This window comes from Schistocerca serialis, chromosome 5 (genome assembly GCF_023864345.2).
Source record: "Schistocerca serialis cubense isolate TAMUIC-IGC-003099 chromosome 5, iqSchSeri2.2, whole genome shotgun sequence".
NCBI lineage: Eukaryota > Metazoa > Arthropoda > Insecta > Orthoptera > Acrididae > Schistocerca > Schistocerca serialis.
Genome location: NC_064642.1, coordinates 246,646,179 through 246,669,983, shown reverse-complemented (window position 1 = coordinate 246,669,983; position 23,805 = coordinate 246,646,179). Strand labels below are relative to the sequence as shown.

The 23,805-nt window shown below is 40.2% G+C and overlaps 1 protein-coding gene across 3 annotated transcripts in view; it reads right to left on the bottom strand.

The window, feature by feature from the left end:
• LOC126480780 (mitochondrial DNA helicase) overlaps positions 1-23,805 on the bottom strand; it is a 177,642-nt gene that overhangs the window by 24,029 nt on the left and 129,808 nt on the right. For 2 of the 3 annotated variants that reach the window (XM_050104087.1, XM_050104085.1), the window contains exons 2-3: positions 7,518-7,756; positions 7,145-7,427 (exon numbers count right to left, since the gene is read on the bottom strand). In XM_050104087.1, coding sequence (XP_049960044.1) covers positions 7,145-7,427; positions 7,518-7,709 — 475 coding nt within the window. In that variant the 5' untranslated portion in view covers positions 7,710-7,756. Of the gene's footprint in view, positions 1-7,144; positions 7,428-7,517; positions 7,757-11,543; positions 11,611-23,805 lie in introns of those variants that run through there. The other variant, XM_050104086.1, reaches the window with a different exon arrangement.

Genomic DNA, 23,805 nt, shown 5'->3' with positions numbered 1-23,805 from the left:
ATACATATAGGCATTTCCCAGTGGCTTCGCTCACACACATGTATGTCACATACATGGACCACAACTTCTCCACCAACCTGTCTTTGTACATTTCCTCCTCTCCCACCAATGTACTCCTCCCATCCCCTCTATCTGTCCACCTCCTCCTCCCCCATCTCTGTCCATCTCCTCCTGCCCCCCCCCCTCTCCCTTTCCATCTCCTCTTGATCCCCCTCTCCCTTTCCATCTCCTTTGCCCCCTTCTCTCAATCCAGTACCTTCTCCTTCCCTTCCTTATTCATCTCTTCCTGCCTCCTCTCTCTGTCCACCCATCTTAACCACCCTCCAGTCACAATCATCTACATGTGTAGCCCCTGCAAAATAGGTTGATAATGCAGGTGATATTGCAACCACAATTCACTTGTGTAGGACAGCCTACACAATGGGGGCTGCAAAACCAATTCTTGCCCGACAGATAGGCTGCCCTGCAAAGCAGGTCAATAAGGGAGCCCAATATTATTCACACACAACACACCTGTCATGCAGGGAGCCTATATGACAGGGGCTGCAAAAACACTTTTGTGCTCATAGCTCCACTCCTACTGGAACAAGGGATCACACAGCCAACAGTGCTTATATTCATGGAGTGTGCTGTCTGTGTGCCAAATTTGATTGAAATCAAATATGGGGACTGGGAGGAGATCCCACACACACATACATACATACATACATACATACATACATACAGTCAAGTCTTCAGCCTTTTTTTTCCTTCTCACACCTCAATGTATTTACTTGTCCGGAGGTGAGCAGTTTTTACTTGTGTTACACTATCTAAGGCAGATAAAGAGCCTTTATGTTGTTTACTATTGCTTCCTTCCCTTACCCAAACCAACACGAAGAATGAAGAAACTGCAGGCTAGTGACAGCAAACAATAGCAAGTTTCCTATTTGTGTTTACAGGATTATGATAAAGAAATAAGAGCATTAAAGAAAGTACGTGAAAATAAAGAAGTTAAATGAAGTTGATTTCAAAATCTAAACACAATCATATTGCTGTATGTAATAAAAGTTATGGAGATAGTCTTGAAGTTTCACGATGCTGTAAATCTTTATTATCTAAAGCTTCTAGCTTTTCAGCTAACAAAACCAAGTTTAGTTAGTAGAATGCCAAATCGTCTATTTCCGTTACAACTTCTACGACTTGTAGAAGGGAATGAGTATGCAATATTTTGAATTGGAACCCACGTCCAAAAACACACCATTTCCATGCTGCATATGTTCGAAAACATGTTTGCTAGGTAGGTTTGCAACAAGTTAGTCATGGTGAGGGGTGCTTATGACAGATTAGCTGATATCATTTGGCGTATTGTCCTCCCTCTCTGACCTGGTTTGAGTCTCATTCACGTGTCTGGGAGTGTCAGAGCAACATGGTTGAGTTACACATCTGCAGAACATACCGGAATGATCCTTCTGAATGGCAAAGATAACTGTAATGGAAGAGCTGCTCGTCACCTTCATCAAGATGATTCTCCAAGATGTCCAACTCCACTACATACCCTTTTTGACACAATTACACAATGGCTTCAAGAAAGTTTATCTTCACCGTCAGCAGGCATGACTGTGGTGCTCCAAAGAGACACAGCACACCCGAATTGGAAGAGGCCACACTGTGTCATGTTGAAGAGAACACATCAACAAGTACATGAGCAATTGTCCTTGCACCAGATGTTCCTCCCAGTACCATTCACAGACACATGAATGAGGCTTGAACCAGGTGAGAGAGGTAAGATATATGTCAAATGACATCAACCAATCTGACTTAATACCCTACCCCGCACCCCATGAGTACTCTGTGGCAAACCTACCCAGCAAAAACATGTTTCCAAACAGCTGTAGCATTCCAGACTTCGATTTCTATTTAAAATATTGTGTATGCACTCCCCTCTACAAATCCTAGAAGTTTATAACAGGAATTTCTGAACACACTATCCTCACAGCTTCACCCACATAAGTGTTCTGCACAAACATGACATAAATCTCCTCCCCTCTTGAGCCATCTCTCCTTGCCCCTCCTCTCTACTTGTCTCCTCATCCCCTTCTCTCTGACCACCTCCTCCCCCCCTTCTCTCTGACCACCTCCTCCCCAGTATCCCTTCTCCCTCACTACCCATCTCCTCCATGTCTCACCTCTGTCCATCTTTTCCTGGGCTTCTTTCTGCCAACTCCCCCTCCCCCCTGCCCCACCCCCACACTCCCACACCTCTGGTCATTCCTTCCTGTCCCCCCCTCTTTATGTCAATCTCCTCCTCCCCCTGTGCCTACCTCCTCCTGCCCCCCCCCCCCTCATAATGATCTCCTTCTTTCTCTCTTCTTATTTACCTCCACCGTCCTCTTCCCTCTGTCTTCCACTCCTGCCCTCTCTCTGTCCATCCCCTCCTACCCTTGCTCTGTCTGTCCATCCCCCTCCCTGCTATCCATGTCAAGCTTTCCTCAGCCACGATATCGCTCCCACAACATGTCATGCAGGACAGCCTACATGTCCGAAGTTTCAAAACAACTTTTTGCTCCTTGACACATATGCTGCTCTTCAAAGTACGTCAATAAGATAGGCTGTTACTATGCCCACACAGGACACACCTGTCGAGCAGGGTTGCCTACAAGTCGGGGGTGGAAAAATCATTTATGGCCTGTGAACTGTACAATGTCCTGCAAAACAGGTGATAAAGTAGGTCGATACCTACCATATACACACACACACACACACACACACACACACAAAACAAGAATGTCCTAAGGGAGGCCTAAACAGTAGAGCCTGCAAAACTACATTTTTTTTTTCCATATCTCCGTATCTTAGCTAGGAGGTTATACACTCCAGAGTGCTGATACATGTGAAGTTTGGTGTTTGTGTGCCAAATTAGAAAGAGAAAGGGATAGGGAGTGGGTGGGTGGTTGTGAGTGAGTGAGGGAGGTAGATTAATTCTCATGATTATCAAGGGAATGATATAAGCCTATCTGTAGTTCATTGTTAGTACATTTTACACATATCCCTAAAGATTCTCCTTTATGATGTGATATATTGAACACAAAGTGTGAATTAATTAATTAATTATTGACTGTTGAACACAATAGCAGTCACAGATAACTGTAATAACAGTATAAAACCAGATGATTCATAAGTTTGCAGTTTCAGAATGTGATGCTGTAATACCTATGGTAGAAAGAGCAGAACATGCATATTAACAAATAAAAAATGTGTCCCACGTTTATATTCATAATAAGCACTACTGTGCACAAGTAGACTTACTTACTTACAGTGGGAACACTGAGATCATCAATTAAACCTTATTTTTTGGTTCCCCAGTAATCGTTACTTGTTAATGAACAAAAAAGATATTGCATAAATTATAAAACACAAGTGCTTACAGACAGTTCAATGAGGCTGGCTGTTTACAAATTGCTAATTAACAGACTGATTGGGCCTAAACACTGACTCCATCAATCTAATGCATAAAACATGCCCAAAAACCCAAAGAAATAAACAACCTGAATGAGTTAGTTGCAGATATCACAGCGAACTACTCAGTTCATTCTAATGGATGTAAAGGGAAGAAGCACTTGTTTATCATGCCACAAGGAGCATGGTTCCTAGAACTGTTCCAATCATAGAATACAAGTGCTAATCAGCTGGGACAATACAGATTGTGCAAGCAGTGCCTTCATAAATACAGGGTTATTACAAATGATTGAAGCGATTTCACAGCTCTACAATAACTTTATTATTTGAGATATTTTCACAATGCTTTGCACACACATACAAAAACTCAAAAAGTTTTTTTTAGGCATTCACAAATGTTCAATATGTGCCCCTTTAGTGATTCGGCAGACATCAAGCCGATAATCAAGTTCCTCCCACACTCGGCGCAGCATGCCCCCATCAATGAGTTCGAAAGCATCGTTGATGCGAGCTCGCAGTTCTGGCACGTTTCTTGGTAGAGGAGGTTTAAACACTGAATCTTTCACATAACCCCACAGAAAGAAATCACATGGGGTTAAGTCGGGAGAGCGTGGAGGCCATGACATGAATTGCTGATCATGATCTCCACCACGACCGATCCGACGGTTTACCAATCTCCTGTTTAAGAAATGCCGAACATCATGATGGAAGTGCGGTGGAGCACCATCCTGTTGAAAGATGAAGTCGGCGCTGTCAGTCTCCAGTTGTGGCATGAGCCAATTTTCCAGCATGTCGAGATACACGTGTCCTGTAACATTTTGTTCGCAGAAGAAAAAGGGGCCGTAAACTTTAAACTGTGAGATTGCACAAAACACGTTAACTTTTGGTGAATTGCGAATTTTCTGCACGAATGCGTGAGGATTCTCTACCGCTCAGATTCGCACATTGTGTCTGTTCACTTCACCATTAAGAAAAAATGTTGCTTCATCACTGAAAACAAGTTTCACGCTGAACGCATCCTCTTCCATGAGCTGTTGCAACCGCGCCGAAAATTCAAAGCGTTTGTCTTTGTCATCGGGTGTCAGGGCTTGTAGCAATTGTAAACGGTAAGGCTTCTGCTTTAGCCTTTTCCCTAAGATTTTCCAAACCGTTGGCTGTGGTACGTTTAGCTCCCTGCTTGCTTTAGTCGTCGACTTCCGCGGGCTACGCGTGAAACTTGCCCGCACGCGTTCAACCGTTTCTGCGCTCACTGCACGCCGACCCATTGATTTCCCCTTACAGAGGCATCCAGAAGCTTTAAACTGCGCATACCATCGCCGAATGAAGTTAGCAGTTGGTGGATCTTTGTTGAACTTCATCCTGAAGTGTCGTTGCACTGTTATGACGAACTGATGTGAGTGCATTTCAAGCACGACATACGCTTTCTCGGCTCCTGTCGCCATTTTGTCTCACTGCGCTCTCGAGCGCTCTGGCGGCAGAAACCTGAAGTGCGGCTTCAGGCGAGGAAAACTTTATGAGTTTTTTTACGTATCTGTAGTGTGTCGTGAACATATGTCAATGAATGGAGCTACAGTGAATTTATGAAATCGCTTCAATCATTTGTAATAGCCCTGTACATTAGTATGTTAGTTATGAGGACCCAGCAGCAGATAATCTGGAAAGTTGTTTTAAAGAATGAGCAACAATCTCTGGCTACTTGTTGATGATGCTATGGTCTACAGGAAGGTGTCATCACTGAGTGAGTGCAGGAGTATACAAGATAACTTAGAAAAAAATTCTAGAATGAAATTTTCACCCTACAGTGGAGTGTGTGCTGATATGAAACTTTCTGGCAGATTAAAACTGTGTGCCGGACCGAGACTCGAACTCGGGACCTTTGCCTTTCGCGGGCAAGTGTTCTACCGACTGAGCTACCCAAGCATGACTCACGCCCCATCCTCACAGCTTTAATTCCGCCAGTACCTCGTCTCCTACCTTCCAAACTTCACAGAAGCTCTCCTGCGAACCTCGCAGAGTGAAAATCTCATTCTGGAAACATCCCATAGGCTGTGGCTAAGCCATGTCTCCGCAATATCCTTTCTTTCAGGAGTGCTAATTCTGCAAGGTTCGCAGGAGAGCTTCTGTGAAGTTTGGAAGGTAGGAGACGAGGTACTGGCAGAATTAAAGCTGTGAGGACGGGGCGTGAGTCGTGCTTGGGTAGCTCAGTCGGTAGAGCACTTGCCCGCAAAAGGCAAAGGTCCCGAGTTCGAGTCTCGGTCCGGCACACAGTTTTAATCTGCCAGAAAGTTTCATATCAGTGCACACTCCGCTGTAGAGTGAAAATTTCATTCTAGAAACATCCCCCAGGCTGTGGCTAAGCCATGTCTCCGCAATATCCTTTCTTCCAGGAGTGTTAGTTCTGCAAGGTTCGCAGGAGAGTTTCTGTGAAGTTTGGAAGGTAGGAGACGAGGTACTGGCAGAATTAAAGCTGTGAGGACGGGGCGTGAGTTGTGCTTGGGTAGCTCAGACAGTAGAGCACTTGCCCGCGAAAGGCAAAGGTCCCGAGTTCGAGTCTCGGTCCGGCACACAGTTTTAATCTGCCAGAAAGTTTCAAAAAAAATTTTTGTTTGTGTGATAAACAGCGGCTCATTCAAAATGAAGAAAAATGTAACTTAATGCAAATGAGTAGGGAAAACAATTCCATAATGTTCACATACAATTCTAATGGCATGCTGCATGACACAGTCATGTTGATTAAATATCAAGGCACTACAATGCAAAGCAATACGAAATCGAACAAGCACATAAGGATAGCAGTAGGGGGAGGAAATGGTTGATTTAGTTTTACTGGTAGAATTTTAGGATAGTGTGTTTCATCTTTAAAGGAGACCACATACAGAACACTAGTGCACCATTTTTGAGAACTGCAAATGTTTGGGATCCCCACGAGGTCAAATTAATGGAAAACATTGAAGCAATTCAGAGGGAGGGCTGCTTGATTTGTTACCAGTAGGTTTGATCAACATGCAAGTATTACAGAGGTGCTTTGTGAACTCAAACGGGAATCCCTAGATGGAAGACAACATTCTTTTCTTGAAACACTATTGAGAAAATTAAAGAGAACTGGCATTTGAAGTCGACTGCACAACAATTCTACTGCCACCAATGTACATTTCCCATAAGGATCATGAAGATAAGACGAATAAGCACTTGTATGAGCCTTGATAATCATGAGAATTAATCTACCTCCTTCACTCACTCACAACCACCCACCCACTCACCTGGACAGTCATTTTTCCCCTGCTCTATTTGAAAGTGGATCAGGAGAGGAAATGTCTTGTAATGATACTGAGTAACCTCCACCGCATTCCAGACAATGGGTTACATAGTATACTTGTAGATGCAGAAAGGAACATGAGGTACTGAACAATAGTGGGCAAAGGATGGTCTTGTCTTAAAAGCTGGTTCACAAACTACAAAGTTTTTTGACTCAATTCTCAAATACTGTTCTCTTATTCCTGGAATTAGTCTATACGAAAGTATGAGGAATAATGAGTTCCTTTCATTATGGTATTCAGCCAACACCACTGAATAATTTTATAAGTTTTCTGGTAGAATTTTCTCATACCCTGTATATCTACACAATTACTCTTAATTACTGTATACCAGAAAAGATTAGTACTAATAATTATAAACATAACAAAGTTAGTAATAATTAGCAACTTACCATGTGGGAGACACAGCACATGAAAGGCTGGCTTCTGAGAAAGCAGGACCAGAGCATCTAGTACTGAAGATACAATAACAACTGTGTGATGTTTTGCACCTTTCGATACCTGTGGATTAAGAAAGCCTCCACAACCACTATGTGGAATGGTTTCTTCACCAGTTCTCGTAAGTATTTTAATTCCTGCTATTTCTTCTTCAATACTGTGCAAAGGAAAATACAATTTTGAGGCCTCCAAGTCTATCCTTGCACCACATTGCAAAAGAACTGATAATGGAACATTCTGAAAAAATTATAATAATATGAAACCTCAGCATATGTGTTTTATAACACCACATATGCATAATGAAGCTTCATTCGTTACTTTACTCACATTTATGTCAAATAAGCGTAATTCAGTGAGTAGCTGAGATTCTGGTACATCATGAAGAGCTGTTGTGGTATTTTCAAGATTCTTCCAGTACTGTTTCACTTTGTCATTTGAAATAGCGATATGTTTTAAAATGTCATTTTCAGATTTCGAAAAAGGCTTCTTCTTTTTGTGCTGCTGTATAACTTTCTCCATAATATCCCAAGGACCAGCATGCTTACATTTATAGCAAACAAAATACCCTGAAAAACAACACAATTAAATTAGTCCTATATTAGGATTATTAATTCCCACCAAAACTGTAGGACTAACAGGAAAAACTGTAGGGCCTATATCCTTCAGCTCTTGCACTCATACACTGTTCCATGAGATGACACAGGAAGATAAGGGAGCAGAAGAAAAGTCTAAGAGAAATAGACAATGAAGATAAGGAAATGTTGGTTCAAATTCTTTAAAGAAAATGTGTAAGGTGTGGGATAGACTCATAATTACCAATGATATTGCCAACTACGAAAAGATTGTATGGATGTTACATTTTGTTGAATAATTATTATATCAAATTATTTACATGAAACAAATTTCATTTTTAAACCCTATCCACTCATGTGTTTGTTGGCCAAATCAGTATGCATGTGTACCTAATATGTTCCAAAATGCTGCACATAAAAACTGGATTTTCCAGCGCTCATACCACAGGTGCTATTGATGATAAAAAGACATGGTCAGCTGCTTTGGATAGCCCTTGAGCTAGGGACTACTTGTATACCCGACAGAAGGATCATCTTAGTGTCATTATCCTACAGTACAGGATCAAGGTATGAGTGCTATACACTTGCTCCTCCTTAGGCAAATGGACCAAATCAGTTGTTTCTTTTTGGGTTAGATGTGGCCTATCTTGCATCTTAAGGGGCTTATTGAGCCAGCAAACCACTCAAATTTTAGCAGTATATTCTCTAGCCGTTAATCTAGAAAAACCACCTCCCTCAGTTATCAAGAAACTCCCCAAAGACTTATTTTTTGGGTATCACAGCCTAGCCATGCATTCTGAGAAGGCTATGTACAGCAAATGGCTGTAATTTTTTTAATGTGTTTCTAAGATCCCAATCTCAAACAACCTGAAAATTTTCTTCGTATCTTTATCGGTTTGTGAGATAAAAGACGTTCAAAGTTGTCCTACTTAAACATGTAAAATATGCACTTAAAATCCGGTGAGAGGCGAAAATGTCATTTATAATGTGACGTAGCAAGGAGAAATATGCTGGGAACTCCACACTGTAGTACTGAAACAAATGCAAAATTTTTGTGCACATAAAATCTGGTCTGAGGTGTAAAATTAGTTTTATGTTTTTTTCAATTTCACAAAAGAAAACTATCAGAATTTTTACTGATCCATCAAGTTCTTTTCATATGAGGGACATGTCCTGCTGTAGCAGGGAAAAGAGAGGAACTAGCAGAAAGATGCTCCTATCAGAACACAAAAAAATGTTAATATGTTCATGCTTATTTAAAAGTGGGGTACCAGCTGCCTCATTCTACATTCGTCAAAACCTTTCAAAACTTTCCAAAAAATTTTGGCACGCAAACATATTCACACTTTTTACGCTTAAAGAGAAGAAGAGTGTGGCAGTGGCAAACACATGGAAAAGGAATATATACTGGAAGGTAGTATTAGAAAGAGCAAATGAGACAATAGTAGTATGAGAGAAAGAGAGGGAGATAGTGACATTGGAACATAGTTGACAGTGACATAATGGTGCTAGTGGTGCTAGGAAGAGATTGAAGGAGATAGTGGCAAGGAGGGGGGAGGGGGGGGGGGGGACACAGAAAGAAGAGTGTGACAGTGAGAAGAGACAGCAGCATTAGCAAGGAAAGAATGATATATCAGAGTAAGAGAGAGCAATAGGGATACAACGATAGTGAGAGGAGACTGTAGCAGTAGGACAGAACAAAGGGGACTATGGCTGTGACACAGGAGACAATGACAGAGACACAGAGAGATAATGACAACGAGTCGGGCTGAGTGAATGAGTGAGAAGGGGCAACTCGGACTGGGTGTGTATGAGCAGCTTACAGCAATTGACTAATGGGTGTAAGAGTTACAGTTAGGAGAACTTGAGAGTCTTTGGTGAGTTGTATATTAAAAAGCACGAATATCTTAGGGTGTCAAATCTATTGGGAAAATTTTTAAAGGTGCTGAGGGACCTGGTACATCATTTCTCAGTCAGAGACTTTTAAATAAACAGAAATGCACTCGCATTTTATGTTCTCTGATAGGAGCATTTTTGTGTTGGTTATCTATACTTGATGATTAGTATTACAAATGATATGAAAGTGACGCATTGCTTAGTGATTCATATTCACATCTGTTTGAATGAGAGAAATTGCACTGGATATTACCAGAACAGTATCTCTCATTGTATAATTAACAAAAATAAAACAATGGAACATAACTATTAAATAATAACCAAAATATACATGGTCAAGTGAGAATTGTGTTACAGAGTCTTTAGGGAATGAACAGTATAATAAACCTGCATCACTTTGATGGAGTATGTTCTGCTATAGCGACTTGTGCAGGTTATTCTTGGTAACGACAGAGCTGCAACTGTCACAACAGTTTCAGAAAATGGACACTTGTTACAATTAACTCAGCTAATATGGCAAAAGCAAAGAACTAATTAGAACAGAAGGGAACTGTAGATTGCAGTAATAATGTTAAGGCTACATCAGATGACCAAACATATCACATAATGGCAAAGGCTGATGAGCTAGTTAGTTAGTTTAATGCTCCATATACCACCCGCACAATAAATCATGATGATGTAGAACAAATCATTTTATATTCACATCACAAACTGGTGCTGCTACAAGTTTAATACTGCGGTCTTGGTATCACCATTAGATTTAGTGTATTGGAGACAGTGATGATACTATGAAAAGGAAAGTTGCTACTCACCTTATAAGCAGAGATGCTGGAGTCGCAGATAGTCGCAACAAAAAGACTGTCACAAATAAGCTTTCGGCCAGCAAGGCCTTCATCAAAAACAGACAACAGACACATGCATATACCCAAGCTTCAGTTGCCAGTGACTGCAGTCATGTAAGTGGGGGTTGCATTTGCATGAGTGTGTGTGCCTGTCTGTCGTCTACTTTTGACAAAGGCCTTGCTGGCCGAAAGCTTGTTAGTGATGGTTTTTTGCTGTGCCTATCGGCGACTCAACATCTCCGCTATATGGTGAGTAGCAGCTTTCCTTTTCCCGTCTAATATTGTTACATTCCGTCCTGGATTTTCCATTGTTTGATAAGCATACTGGCGTACAGGGATCAAGCAGTAATCACAGTAGACATCTTGTGATGAATATAAGAGTTAACTGTAACTGGTTTTAATTTCACCCTAAATTATGTGACAGAGAATGACACAAGCTGCAATGTTGATGGATGTGTCCTCTCATTATGGTGGAGAAAATTTCACTGACTGAGGTGTACAAAACACAAATTACTGTGTTGAATGCTACGCAGAGCTAACGGAATTAGTTCAGGGGTAGGTAGACCTTAAATAATCTAATAACATTCATTCACGCACACATTGTGTTCCATGAATCCCAACATGAAAGAGTGGAACAAGTTATACATTAGAAGACAGAAGTAACCACTCAAGAAATTTCTGGAAAGTTTACTAACAAGAAAGTATGACTAATGCCAATATGTTCACACTAATAACTTCTTCTTCTGACACTAGTACTTGAATATCTGCACTACAAAAAGATTATGCCATAGGACAGAATTGAAATACAGTACACAAACTATGCTAGCAATCCTACTAGCAGGTCAATACAATGAGAGATTTCTATGTGCAAGACAAGCAGAACTGAGCTTTCTGTTTAACTTATCAGCATGCTGGTGCCACCTCAATTTGTTATCCACCAGGATTCCTAAGGACCTCATACACAGAATTTTCATCAAATGTGTGTTCATTAATCTCCTTTTTCATTATCTGTAACTCATTTTCATTAATTTCAAAGTGCATACCTTGAGCCTTTTTATAAGTGATGGTTAAGCAGCTTGCCATGAAGCCACTGCAAGCCTGCTCCATTTTCCTCCGGTCTGTGTCTGACATGGATGAGTTCCTTTTTTTCTTGTATCATCAGCAAACATTACAGTTTTTGAAGAGCCTTTCAATGTCTTTGCTAAATTAATTTTGTAGGTCACACACCATATTTAATGATTTCTCATTCTTGTGTCTTTTGTAAATGTGGTCCTCATTTTTCTGTTATCAAGAGATGTCTCTGCCCATGTAAGATGAATAGCAACACTTGTTTTTCTCATAAAATGTTATGATTTGTACAATCAAAGACCTTGGAAACATCAATAAAAGGGTATTTTTTCTTTATTTGGTTCCACCAGAACTCTGAGATCACATATCCATATGTCTGTAGAGAACACTTTCCACAACCCAAGCTGAACTACTGTAAACAGATTACTGTCAGAAAAGTGGCTATAAACAATGTTACGTGCTACCTTAAAAAATTAATGAGGGTGACAGGTCTAAAATTAAAGAACACTCGTTGTTGTTGTGGTCTTCAGTCCTGAGACTGGTTTGATGCAGCTCTCCATGCTACTCTATCCTGTGCAAGCTTCTTAAACTACCAGTACTTACTGCAACCTACATCCTTCTGAATCTGCTTAGTGTATTCATCTCTTGGTCTCCCTCTACGATTTTTACCCACCACGCTGCCCTCCAATCCTAAATTTGTGATCCCTTGATGCCTCAGAACATGTCCTACCAACCGGTCCCTTCTTCTTGTCTAGTTGTGCCACAAACTCCTCTTCTCCCCAATTCTATTCAATACCTCCTCATTAGTTATGTGATCTACCCAGGTAATCTTCAGCTTTCTTCTGTAACACCACATTTCGAGAGCTTCTATTCTCTTCTTGTCCAAACTATTCATCGTCCATGTTTCACTTCCATACATGGCTACACTCCATACAAATACTTTCAGAAACGGCTTCCTGACACTTAAATCTATACTCGATGTAAACAAATTTCTCTTCGTCAGAAACGCTTTCCTTGCCATTACCAGTCTACATTTTATATCCTCTCTACTTCGACCATCATCAGTTATTTTCCTCCCCAAATAGCAAAACTCCTTTACTAGTTTAAGTGTCTCATTTCCTAATCTAATTCCCTCAGCATCACCCGACTTAATTCGACTATATTCCATTATCCCCGTGTTGCTTTTGTTGATGTTCATCTTATATCCTCCTTTCAAGACACTGTCCATTCCATTCAACTGCTCTTCCAAGTCCTTTGCTGTCTCTGACAGAATTACAATGTCATCGGAGAACCTCAAAGTTTTTATTTCTTCTCCATGGATTTTAATACCTACTCTGAATTTTTCTTTTGTTTCCTTCACTGCTTGCTCAATATAGAGATTGAATAACATCGGGGAGAGGCTACAACCCTGTCTCACTCCCTTCCCAACCACTGCTTCCCTTTCATGTCCCTCGACTCTTATAACTGCCATCTGGTTTCTGTACAAATTGTAAATAGCTTTTCGCTCCCTGTATTTTACCCCTGCCACCTTCAGAATTTGAAAGAGAGTATTCCAGTCAACATTGTAAAAAGCTTTCTCTAAGTCTACAAATACTAGAAACGTAGGTTTGCCTTTCCTTAATCTTTCTTGTAAGATAAGTCGTAAGGTCAGTATTGCCTCACCTGTTCCAACATTTCTACGGAATCCAAACTGATCTTCCCCGAGGTCTGCTTTTACCAGTTTTTCCATTCGTCTGTAAAGAATTCGTGTTAGTATTTTGCAGCCATGACTTATTAAACTGATAGTTTGGTAATTTTCACATCTGTCAACACCTGCTTTCTTTGGGATTTGAATTATTATATTCTTCTTGAAGTCTGAGGGTATTTCGCCTGTTTCATACATCTTGCTCACCAGATGGTAGAGTTTTGTCACGACTGGCTCTCCCAAAGCTGTCAGTAGTTCTAATGGAATGTTGTCTACTCCGGGGGCCTTGTTTCGACTCAGATCTTTCAGTGCTCTGTCAAACTCTTCACGCAGTATCATATCTCCCATTTCATCTTCACCTACATCCTCTTCCATTTCCATAATATTGTCCTCAAGTACATTGCCCTTGTATAAACCCTCTATATACTCCTTCCACCTTTCTGCCTTCCCTTCTTTGCTTAGAACTGGGTTTCCATCAGAGCTCTTGATGTTCATACAAGTGGTTCTCTTACCTCCAAAGGTCTCTTTAATTTTCCTGTAGGCAGTATCTATCTTACCCCTAGTGAGATAAGCCTCTACATGCTTACATTTGTCCTCTAGCCATCCCTGCTTAGCCATTTTGCACTTCCTGTCGATCTCATTTTTGAGACGTTTGTATTCCTTTTTGCTGCTTCATTTACTGCATTTTTATATTTTCTCCTTTCATCAATTAAATCCAATATTTCTTCTGTTACCCAAGGATTTCTACTAGGCCTCGTCTTTTTACCTACTTGATCCTTTGCTGCCTTCACTACTTCATCCCTCAAAGCTACCCATTCTTCTTCTACTGTATTTCTTTCCCTAATTCCTGTCAATTGTTCCCTTATGCTCTCCCTGAAACTCTGTGCAACCTCTGGTTCTTTCAGTTTATCCAGGTCCCATCTCCTTAAATTCCCACCCTTTAGCAGTTTCTTCAGTTTTAATCTACAGGTCATAACCAATAGATTGTGGTCAGAGTACACATCTGCCCCTGGAAATGTCTTACAATTTAAAACCTGGTTTCTAAATCTCTGTCTTACCATTATATAATCTATGTGATACCTTTTAGTATCTCCAGGGTTCTTCCATGTATACAACCTTCTTTCATGATTCTTGAACCAAGTGTTAGCAATGATTAAGTTATGCTCTGTGCAAAATTCTACCAGACAGCTCCCTCTTTCATTTCTTACCCCCAATCCATATTCATCTACTATGTTTCCTTCTCTCCCTTTTCCTACTCTCGAATTCCAGTCACCCACGACTATTAAATTTTCGTCTCCCTTCACTACCTGAATAATTTCTTTTATCTCATCATACATTTTATCAATTTCTTCATCATCTGCAGAGTTAGTTGGCATATAAACTTGTACTACTGTAGTAGGCAGGGGCTTCGTGTCTATCTTGGCCACAATAATGCGTTCACTATGCTGTTTGTAGTAGCTTACCAGCACTCCTATTTTTTTCTTTTTTTTTTATTCATTATTAAACCTACTCCTGCATTACCCCTATTTGGTTTTGTATTTATAACCCTGTATTCACCTGACCAGAAGTCTTGTTCCTCCTGCCACCGAACTTCACTAATTCCCACTATATCTATCTTTAACCTACCCATTTCCCTTTTTAAATTTTCTAACCTACCTGCCCAATTAAGGGATCTGACATTCCACGCTCCGATCCGTAGAACACCAGGTTTCTTTCTCCTGATAACGATGTCCTCTTGAGTAGTCCCCGCCTGGAGATCCGAATGGGGGACTATTTTACCCGCTGAATATTTTACCCAAGAGGACGCCATCGTCATTTAACCACACAGTAAAGCTGCATGCCCTCGGGAAAAATTACGGCTGTAGTTTCCCCTTGCTTTCAGCTGTTCGCAGTACCAGCACAGCAAGGCCGTTTTGGTTAGTGTTACAAGGCCAGATCAGTCAATCATCCAGACTGCAGCCCCTGCAACTACTGAAAAGGCTGCTGCCCCTCTTCAGGAACCACACGTTTGTCTGGCCTCTCGACAGATACCCCTCCGTTGTGGTTGCACCTACGGTACGGCCATCTGTATCACTGAGTCACGCAAGCCTCCCCACCAACGGCAAGGTCCATGGTTCATGGGGGAAGAAGAATGCTCACTTATCTTATAAATAACACCCATTTATAAGAACACTCACTTATCTTATAAATGGGTGAATGGGTGTTACCATTGCCTATTTCAGTCTATTGGGAAATTCACCTTGACTCATCAACTAATTACACAGGTAATTCAAGGACAATGTTGTCAAATCAGCACCAATACTGTGGTTGAAATAACAGCAAACTAGAAGAGTTAATGCTTTTCAGCAACCTAATTATTTTTAAGGTTTTGAACATGGCTGTGATCAGCAACCGTAATTAATTACAATGTCACAAAATTCCAGCCAACTGGTTGCAAATAGAATATAAAATTCTTTAAGTAGTTTTTAACGCCAACTAGGGACGCCTTCTTCAGAAGAAACTGTTACTACATGTGAGGTAACAGTTTCTTCAGAAGAAGGTGCCCCTAGTTGGCATTGAAAACTAGTTACAGAATTTTATATTCTATTTGCAACCAGTTGGCTGGAATTTTGTGACATTCTAATTATTTTTATAATCTCTTTAATATCTGATATGCCAAAATTGATGTCTGCTGGCAGGATTTCCAGTGTCTGCCTAAGTAAATCTATCAGATCTGCTTTTGGTGATCCACTTTTCCACATTGTGTTCAGGTACTTTAAGAAAGAATTAATTCAATTTAGTGGTACATGATTTGAGTTTAACATTGTCTGCCACACTGCTATTGTCATCATGGAGTTGAATATCATTTGCCTTGCCAATTTTGTCCTTATACACATAGTAATTGCATGACATTGCCTTTTTTTTTCTTCTTTGAATTTTTTGTGCACAGGGAATGGTTTTTGCTTTTTGGGTAACACAGTGAAGAATTTCACTCTATTGCTTATAGTGTGCCTTTATGTCCTGATCGCTAGTCCTCTGGATTAAACACAGCCAGATGTTAGCCATAATTTTTCTCAGCTTTCACTCTACCCTTTTGCTTCATTACAGATGAAAGATGAGGTGGTATCATGTTGCCTGTTATGTCCAAAAACACCTGTCTCACATGATTATCTAGCCCTCAGAGAGCCACATCACCCATATAGAACGAACAGTGGAAAACAAAGATCTAGACAGGGACAACGAAACTAAACTGCTCAGGCAGTGAACAGGTATACCTCTACAGAGAAATTAGGACTGGCTTTACCTATTTTGAGAATCAAACCAAATTATATTTCTGATGCCCCCATGTCTGCACACCCAGATCTCAATTTTCGAAAGTTTCCCTAACACAGTTTAGGTGAAAGTGTCAAAGAACATAAAAAATGCTACATCACTCGCTACTTGATTGAAACTGTGAGAGTTAAAATGCACCAGAATTTGTATCTTCTTCTCTGGAAGACACTTTCCTTTCCCTTCATTCTGAACTGATTGTTGTATCTTTGATTGGATAAATATTCAATTGGTAAAGACATTTTCTGTAGTTAATTAAGTAAGAAAAAGGTCATGGAAGCTCCTGTAGTTTCCACATATTCTCAGTTCACCTCGTATTTGCTTGCTAATAGAGATAAATTGATTCTTTCTGTTTATTTGACAGTATGGGCATTTGGTTGATATGACTAACATAAGCAGCACAATCAACACAAGGAAGGAAAACTAGGCTTTTACATCTCATCAATGATGAGTTTGTTAAAGATGAAATTTTGGTACTCAAATGAGAGTCCAGTGCCCAAACTATGGCATGACTCATTTGTTTGGAAGAATCAAGAAAAATATTTCACTGCTTGAAATGTGGAACTGATTTATCTTAGCTAAAACATTCATACATTATGAATGATAGACATATTGTACCCTCAGTTTAATTTTCAAAAGACATTTGTTTGTAAAGATTCCCACAGGCAACATATCTAAAAATTCTCTGTTCTCAGTACTCTCGCCAGTGTTAAGGTCTAATACCTACATAGTTCTTACTCTTTTTTTCCAAATACACAATATCTATAATTACAATTTTTTGGAATTTTACACATATCTTTCAGCTTTCAAAAATTTATTACAAGTGTAACCCTTTTTTCATGTAATGAAGAAATTACTGATGTATCACATAATACACAATATCATAGGTTTCTGAAGTGCACCTCTCCCCTGTTCGAAAACTTTTTTCTGTTGCATAAAGCTGAAAACTTTTGTTTTTTGTAATTCAAAAGAATTTCTCCCCTAACTAAAAGTGTTCTCATTTTTTTAAGCATTTTAAAATCTTTCCAGGAAGTTGGAAATGAGTAACTGACTGCAGTATTACCTTCACTTCAATTCTGGCATTTCCTTTGATTATATTCTTCAGGCTCAATATTAATGTATCATAAAATTGATACTAGCTCAGTATATGATGTATCAGCATCTTTCCATACAAGTGAAGTAACCACATTTCCTACCACAGTTTATGAGTACCAACATTAATAAGAGTGTAAGTTTTTAATGAACTTCTACATCTACACTCTGCAAACAATCATAAGGAACATGGCAGAGGGTACATCCCATTGTACCAGTTATTTGGATTTCTTGATTCTTCCATTCACATATGAATTGCAGGACGAATGATTGTTTGAATACCTCTGTGTGTGCAGTAACTGTTCTAATCTTATCTTCATGATCCCTATGTGAGCGACATGTAGAGGTTTGTAGTATATCCCTAGAGTAATCATTTAAAGCCAGTTCTTGAAACTTTGTTGCTAGTCTTTCTCAGGATAGTTTAGATCTGTCAAGAGTATGCCAGTTCAGTTCTTTCAATACCCCTGCGACACACTCCCACAGATTAAACAAACTGTGACCATTCGTGCTGCTCTTCTCTGCATACGGTCAGTATCCCCTGTTAGTCGTATCTGATACAGGTCCCACACACTTGAGTAATATTCCAGAGCTGGTCGCACAATTGACATGTAAGCATTGTCTTCTGTAGACTGATTGCACTTCCCCGGTAAAGTGGGAACCAAAGTGTGTGGGCCCTGTATCAGATACGACTAACAGAGGATTCTGACCATATGCAGAGAAGGACAGCACGAATGGCCACAGTTTGTTTAATCCGTGGGAGTGTGTCACAGGGGTATTGAGAGAACTGAACTGGCCAACTCTTGAGGACAGTCTACCCACAACTGAACCTAAGTGATCATTCCATTTCATATCCCTACAAAGTATTACACGCAGGTATTTGTATGAGTATACTTTTCGGTATGGACGAAACTGTTCTTTCTCTGTAGTTAATTAACAAATTGGTGCACCACACAGTCATCCTATTTCTTCTGGAACATTTTTAGTATTCATTACCACCAAAATTAAACTGATATTCATTTTCAATGTCTGCTGCTATATTTTTATAGCTGTGTTATCATTTTGTTTTTGAACAAGAGAAGGACAATACAAATAAGAAGCGTACTTGAAAAGCATAACAGTATTGTCTGAGCATAACAATTTTGACAAGGCATTTTATTATTGTTGGACAGTTCTTCCTATTCATAGACAAACAACTCGAGCATAACCACAGAAGATAATTGATTGTTTATAGCACTTTTGGCCTTTCTTCTTTTAGCACTCTGTAGTGGGAACAACATTCAAAATGTGTGAGGTGGGTGAACACTGAGTTGAGCAGGCTGATGGTGACTGAAATGAAATGAAATCTCATATGGGTGCAGCGTTTGTTGCTACAATTGGGAGATGGGGATGTACTAAACAAGACCTACACCTGAAAGGGAAAGGGGAAGATAGGCTGGCTGAAATTTTTGCGGATAATATATGGGGGGGCTACCTCGCACAAAGTATAATCCTGTGGTTACTGATGTCAGAGAGATACTTTTTTTTTTGGTAAGAATCAGGATGAATGAACACTGTTTTGAACTAAGTCAAAATAACTGAAGAGCCCAAAAATGCTTAGGACACACAAAAAAATACAGTTAGATTATTTCATTAAAATATTAGAAGGCTGATTAATAAGGTAGAAGAGCTCGTCTGTTTGGAAAAGACTGAATCCTGTGCCTATCTGAGCAACGAGTAATCACACGGTTATATAAGTCACATATAAAAGATTACACTCTAGCAACTTACTCATGCAGAACTAATGTCGAAAAGGAGAAGTTACTGCATAGATTTAGACAGAATGAAAGTTCAAAAAGACTGAGACAAGCAGATTTTGTAGTGATCAGAACATAGAAGTTTATGCCTGTGAATAAATACTGAAAAACTATTCAGTTTTAACTGTAACTATGTACAGATCCCCACTGGTGTATTTTGAAATGTTTATGAGGAATCTGGAGGCCTTGCTATGCTATCTGTCTGACATCAGCAAGCAGTTAATAATCTGTGGTGACTTAAACGTAGATTTTCTAAAGCATTCTGATAGGAAAAATGACCTGCAAACCTTACGTGGCTCCTAACATTTGATCTCAGTGATTAATCGATAATGTTGTCCTTGGTGAAGTTCAAAGCAAGAGAACGCCTGTTTAACCAGTAATAAATGCTCTCTTTGATCATGATGCACAGTTAGTGAGGGTAAATAACATAGTGGTGCGGGTAGTCGTCAGTAGTAATCAGTTAGAGTAATTAAGGACTCCAGCACAAATGTTTTTAAGAATAGTTTACAAGTTAAAACATAGGATGAAATTTATAATAAACCAAATGCTAACATGAAATTTAATCTATTCTATGATAAACTCATATCATTACATGAAAATACCTTTCCACATAAGCTAAACAGAAATGACATTAAACAGCCATGTAAAAAAACATGGATCATTCGACAGATTAAAGTATCTTGTGAAACAAAAGGGGAACTGTACCTGTTCGCAAGAATAAGTATAGTTCCTGCAGTAGTTTCACAATAGAAAAACTACTCAAAATTACTCAGAAACATTATTAAAAAAATAAATAAACATGCCAATATTGTCAGGAATCAGTACTCTCAATGACAGATATAGTGCTACATGGAATATAGTGAAACAAGAGATAGGACAACCAGCAACAGACTAGGATAACATCCCTATTGAACTGAATGAAAGGGGTATAAATGATGGGTCATATGTAGCAAATAAAATTTCATAGCACAGTACAAATATAGCAGAAAGTATGGACAAACAAGTGTCGGATAGGCAGTCAGTGACAGAGTACCTCACGTTCCTGCTGCTAAAAAGGCGAGTACACCGTTCGTTTGTTGTATATTTTTACAAGCTTCCTGCAGGAGCGACTTATTTACTTACAGATACCTATGTAGTTACTAGATTATTTTTGTAATTTCTTGTGTGTTCATGTCCTTACGAGGCACAAGCTTTTATTTTAATAACAGTGTAGTGTTCTGTGCCGTACCAGTGTTGCTATCGACCCTCGTTTCGTACAGACTTTTGTTTGTTTTGGTTAGTATAGCTCCATGTCGGATAGATCATCAGTGACAGAGCACCTCACATTCCTGCTGCTAAAAAGGCAAGTACACCATTCATTTGTTGTGTATTTTTATGTGTATTTTTACGAGCTACAAACGGGAGTGACTGCAGTAACAGATAGGAACTGTGATTGCTGTGCACAGATGCGAGCTGAGTTGGCGACCCTTCGCTCACAGATCCAGGCTGTGTTGGCTTCTGTCACACAGCTTGAGACTGCTGCCAAGGGGCATCACTGTTGGGGGTGACACACGGGGATGCGAGAGACGTCGAGCACATCCCACGTGTCCCCCGTTTGGTCCACTGCTGTGGCTGCCCCGGGTACTGCCTCCACTGAGGTTGACCCCTCACCCGTGGTCAAGTGGGAGAACTTTCCAAAGTCTGGCAGGCAGCGAAAAACTTTCCGAGGGGCCGATCGTACGGCATCCCCAGTTTGTTTGACAAACAGGTTTCGGGCGTTATCTGTGGCTGACGATGTCTCTGAGCCAGATGCAGTCATCACCCTGTTCCAGAGGAAGCTTCTCGGCCCGCAAAGTCTGGGCATTCACAGAGGGTGGGTTTGCTGGTAGTTGGGAGCTCCAACGTTAGATGCATAATGGAGCCTCTTAGGAACAGGGCTGCCAAGGAGGGGAAGGTAGCCAGTGTGCATTCCGTGTGCATACTGGGGAGAGTCATTCTGGATGTGGAGAGGCTGCTTCTGGATGCCATGAAGAGTACAGGGTGCAGCCAATTGCAGGTGGTGGCTCATGTCAGTACCAACGATGTATGTCGTTTTGGATCAGAGGAGATTCTCTCTGGTTTTGGGCGGCTAGTGGAAATTGTAAAGACTGCCAGTCTTGTTTGCGAGATTAAGGCGGAGCTCACCATCTGCAGCATCGTCAATAGAACCGACTGTGGTCCTTTGGTGTAGAGCCGAGTGGAGCGTCTGAATCAGAGGCTCAGGCGATTTTGTGACATTGTAGGCTGCAGATTCCTTGACTTGTACCATTAGGTGGTGGGTTTCCGGGTTCCGATTAATAGGTCAGGAGTCCACTACACACAGGAAGGAGCTACACAGGTAGTGGGGGCTGTGTGGAAGGGACTGGGCATTTTTTTTTGGGTTAGAAGGCATCAGGGAGCCACAGAAAGGGCGTCCGTCTGAAAGGGGGCAGTAAAACACAGTAAGTTAGTTGTAGAAATGATTGGTATTGTTGTTGTAAATTGTCGTAGCTGTGTTGCGAAAGAACCAGAGCTCCAACCCCCAATATAAAGCACTGGAGCTCAAATAGTTATAGGTAAAGAAAGCTGGCTAAAGCCGAAAATAAGCTCAACATAAATTTTTTCTAACGATCTAACAGTGTTCAGAAAGGATAGATTAAATACAATTGGTTGTGGAGTATTTATTGCTGTCAGAAGTAGTTTGCCTTGTAGTGAAATTGAAGTAGAGAGTTCCTGCAAAATAGTATGGGTAGAGGTTATACTTGACACATCGGACTAAACTATTAATTGGGTCGTTTTACCAACCCCCAACTCAGAAGATATAGTTGCTGAACAGTTCAAAGTAAACTTGAGTCTCATTTCAAATAGGTACCTCACTCATACAACTGTAGTCAGTGGTGACTTTAATCTACCCTAGATACGCTGGAAAAATTATACATTTAAAGCCAGCGGCAGGCATAAAACATCATCTGAAATTGTACTAAATGCTTTCTCAGAAAATTATTTTAAACAATTAGTTCATGAGCCCACTCGAAGCATAAATGGTTGTGAAAGCATACTTGACCTCTTAGCAACAAATAATCCTGGCAAATAGTTAGTACCTTGATGAATACAGGGATTAGCAACCACAAGGCAGTAGCTGCTAGGCCAAATACCATAACTCCTACAACCATTAAAAAGAAATGCAAAGTACATGTATTTAAAGAAGCTGATAAAAATGCCCTTAACACCTTTTTAAGAGACAGTCTGCACTCCTTCCAATCTGATCATGTAAGCGTAGAAAAGTTGGGGAATGATTTCAGAAGGATAGTATCAACAGCAATTGAGAGATATATACCACACAAATTAATAAGTGATGTTACTGAACCCCCACAGTACACAAAACGGGTCAGATCGCTGTTGCAGAAGCAGCATAAAAAGGCATGCCAAATTTAAAAGAACGCAAAATCCCCAAGATTGGCAAAGTTTTGCAGAAGTTCGAAATATAGTGTGTACATCAATGCAAGATGCTTTCAATAATTTCCACAACAAAACTCTGTCTCGAAATCTGGCAGAAAACCCAAAGAGATTCTGGTCATTCATAAAGCACACCAGTGGCAAGACGCAATCAATACCTTCATTGTACAATAACGGTTTTCTGAAACTCCTTGACCAAAGAAGAGGAAGTAAATATTCCTGAATTCCAATCAGGAACAACTGCCAAGATGAGAAACATAGAAACAGATATCCTCAGAGTCACAAAGCAGCTTAAATCACTTAAAAGCAAGGCTTCCGGTCCAGATTGTATACCAGTTAGGTTCCTCTCTGAGTATGCTGACACAGTAGCTCCCCATATTTAGCAATTATATACAACCGCTCACTCACAGAAAGATACGCACCTAAAGACTGGAAAAATGCTCAAGTCACACCAATAACCAAAAAGGGCAGTATGAGTAATCCGTTGAATTAAAGGCCCATATGACAATGTCGATTTGCATTAGGGTTTTGGAACATATACTGTATTCAAATATTATGAAGTACCTTGAAGAAAACGATTTATTGACGCGTAGTCAGCACGGATTCGGAAAGTATCATTCTTGGGAAACACAACTAACTTTTTATACTCATGAAGTAATGAGTGCTGTCAACAGGGCATGTGACATTGATTCCATATTTTTAGATTTCCAGAAGGCTTTCGACACCATTCTTCACAAGCGTCTTCTAACCAAACTGTGTGCCTACAGAATATTGCCTCAGTTGTGTGACTGGATTTGTGATTTCCTGTCAGAAAGATCACAGTTCGTAGTAACAGACGGAAATTCATCGAGTAAAACAGAAATAATATCTGGTGTTCCCCAAGGAAGTGTTACAGGCCCTCTATTG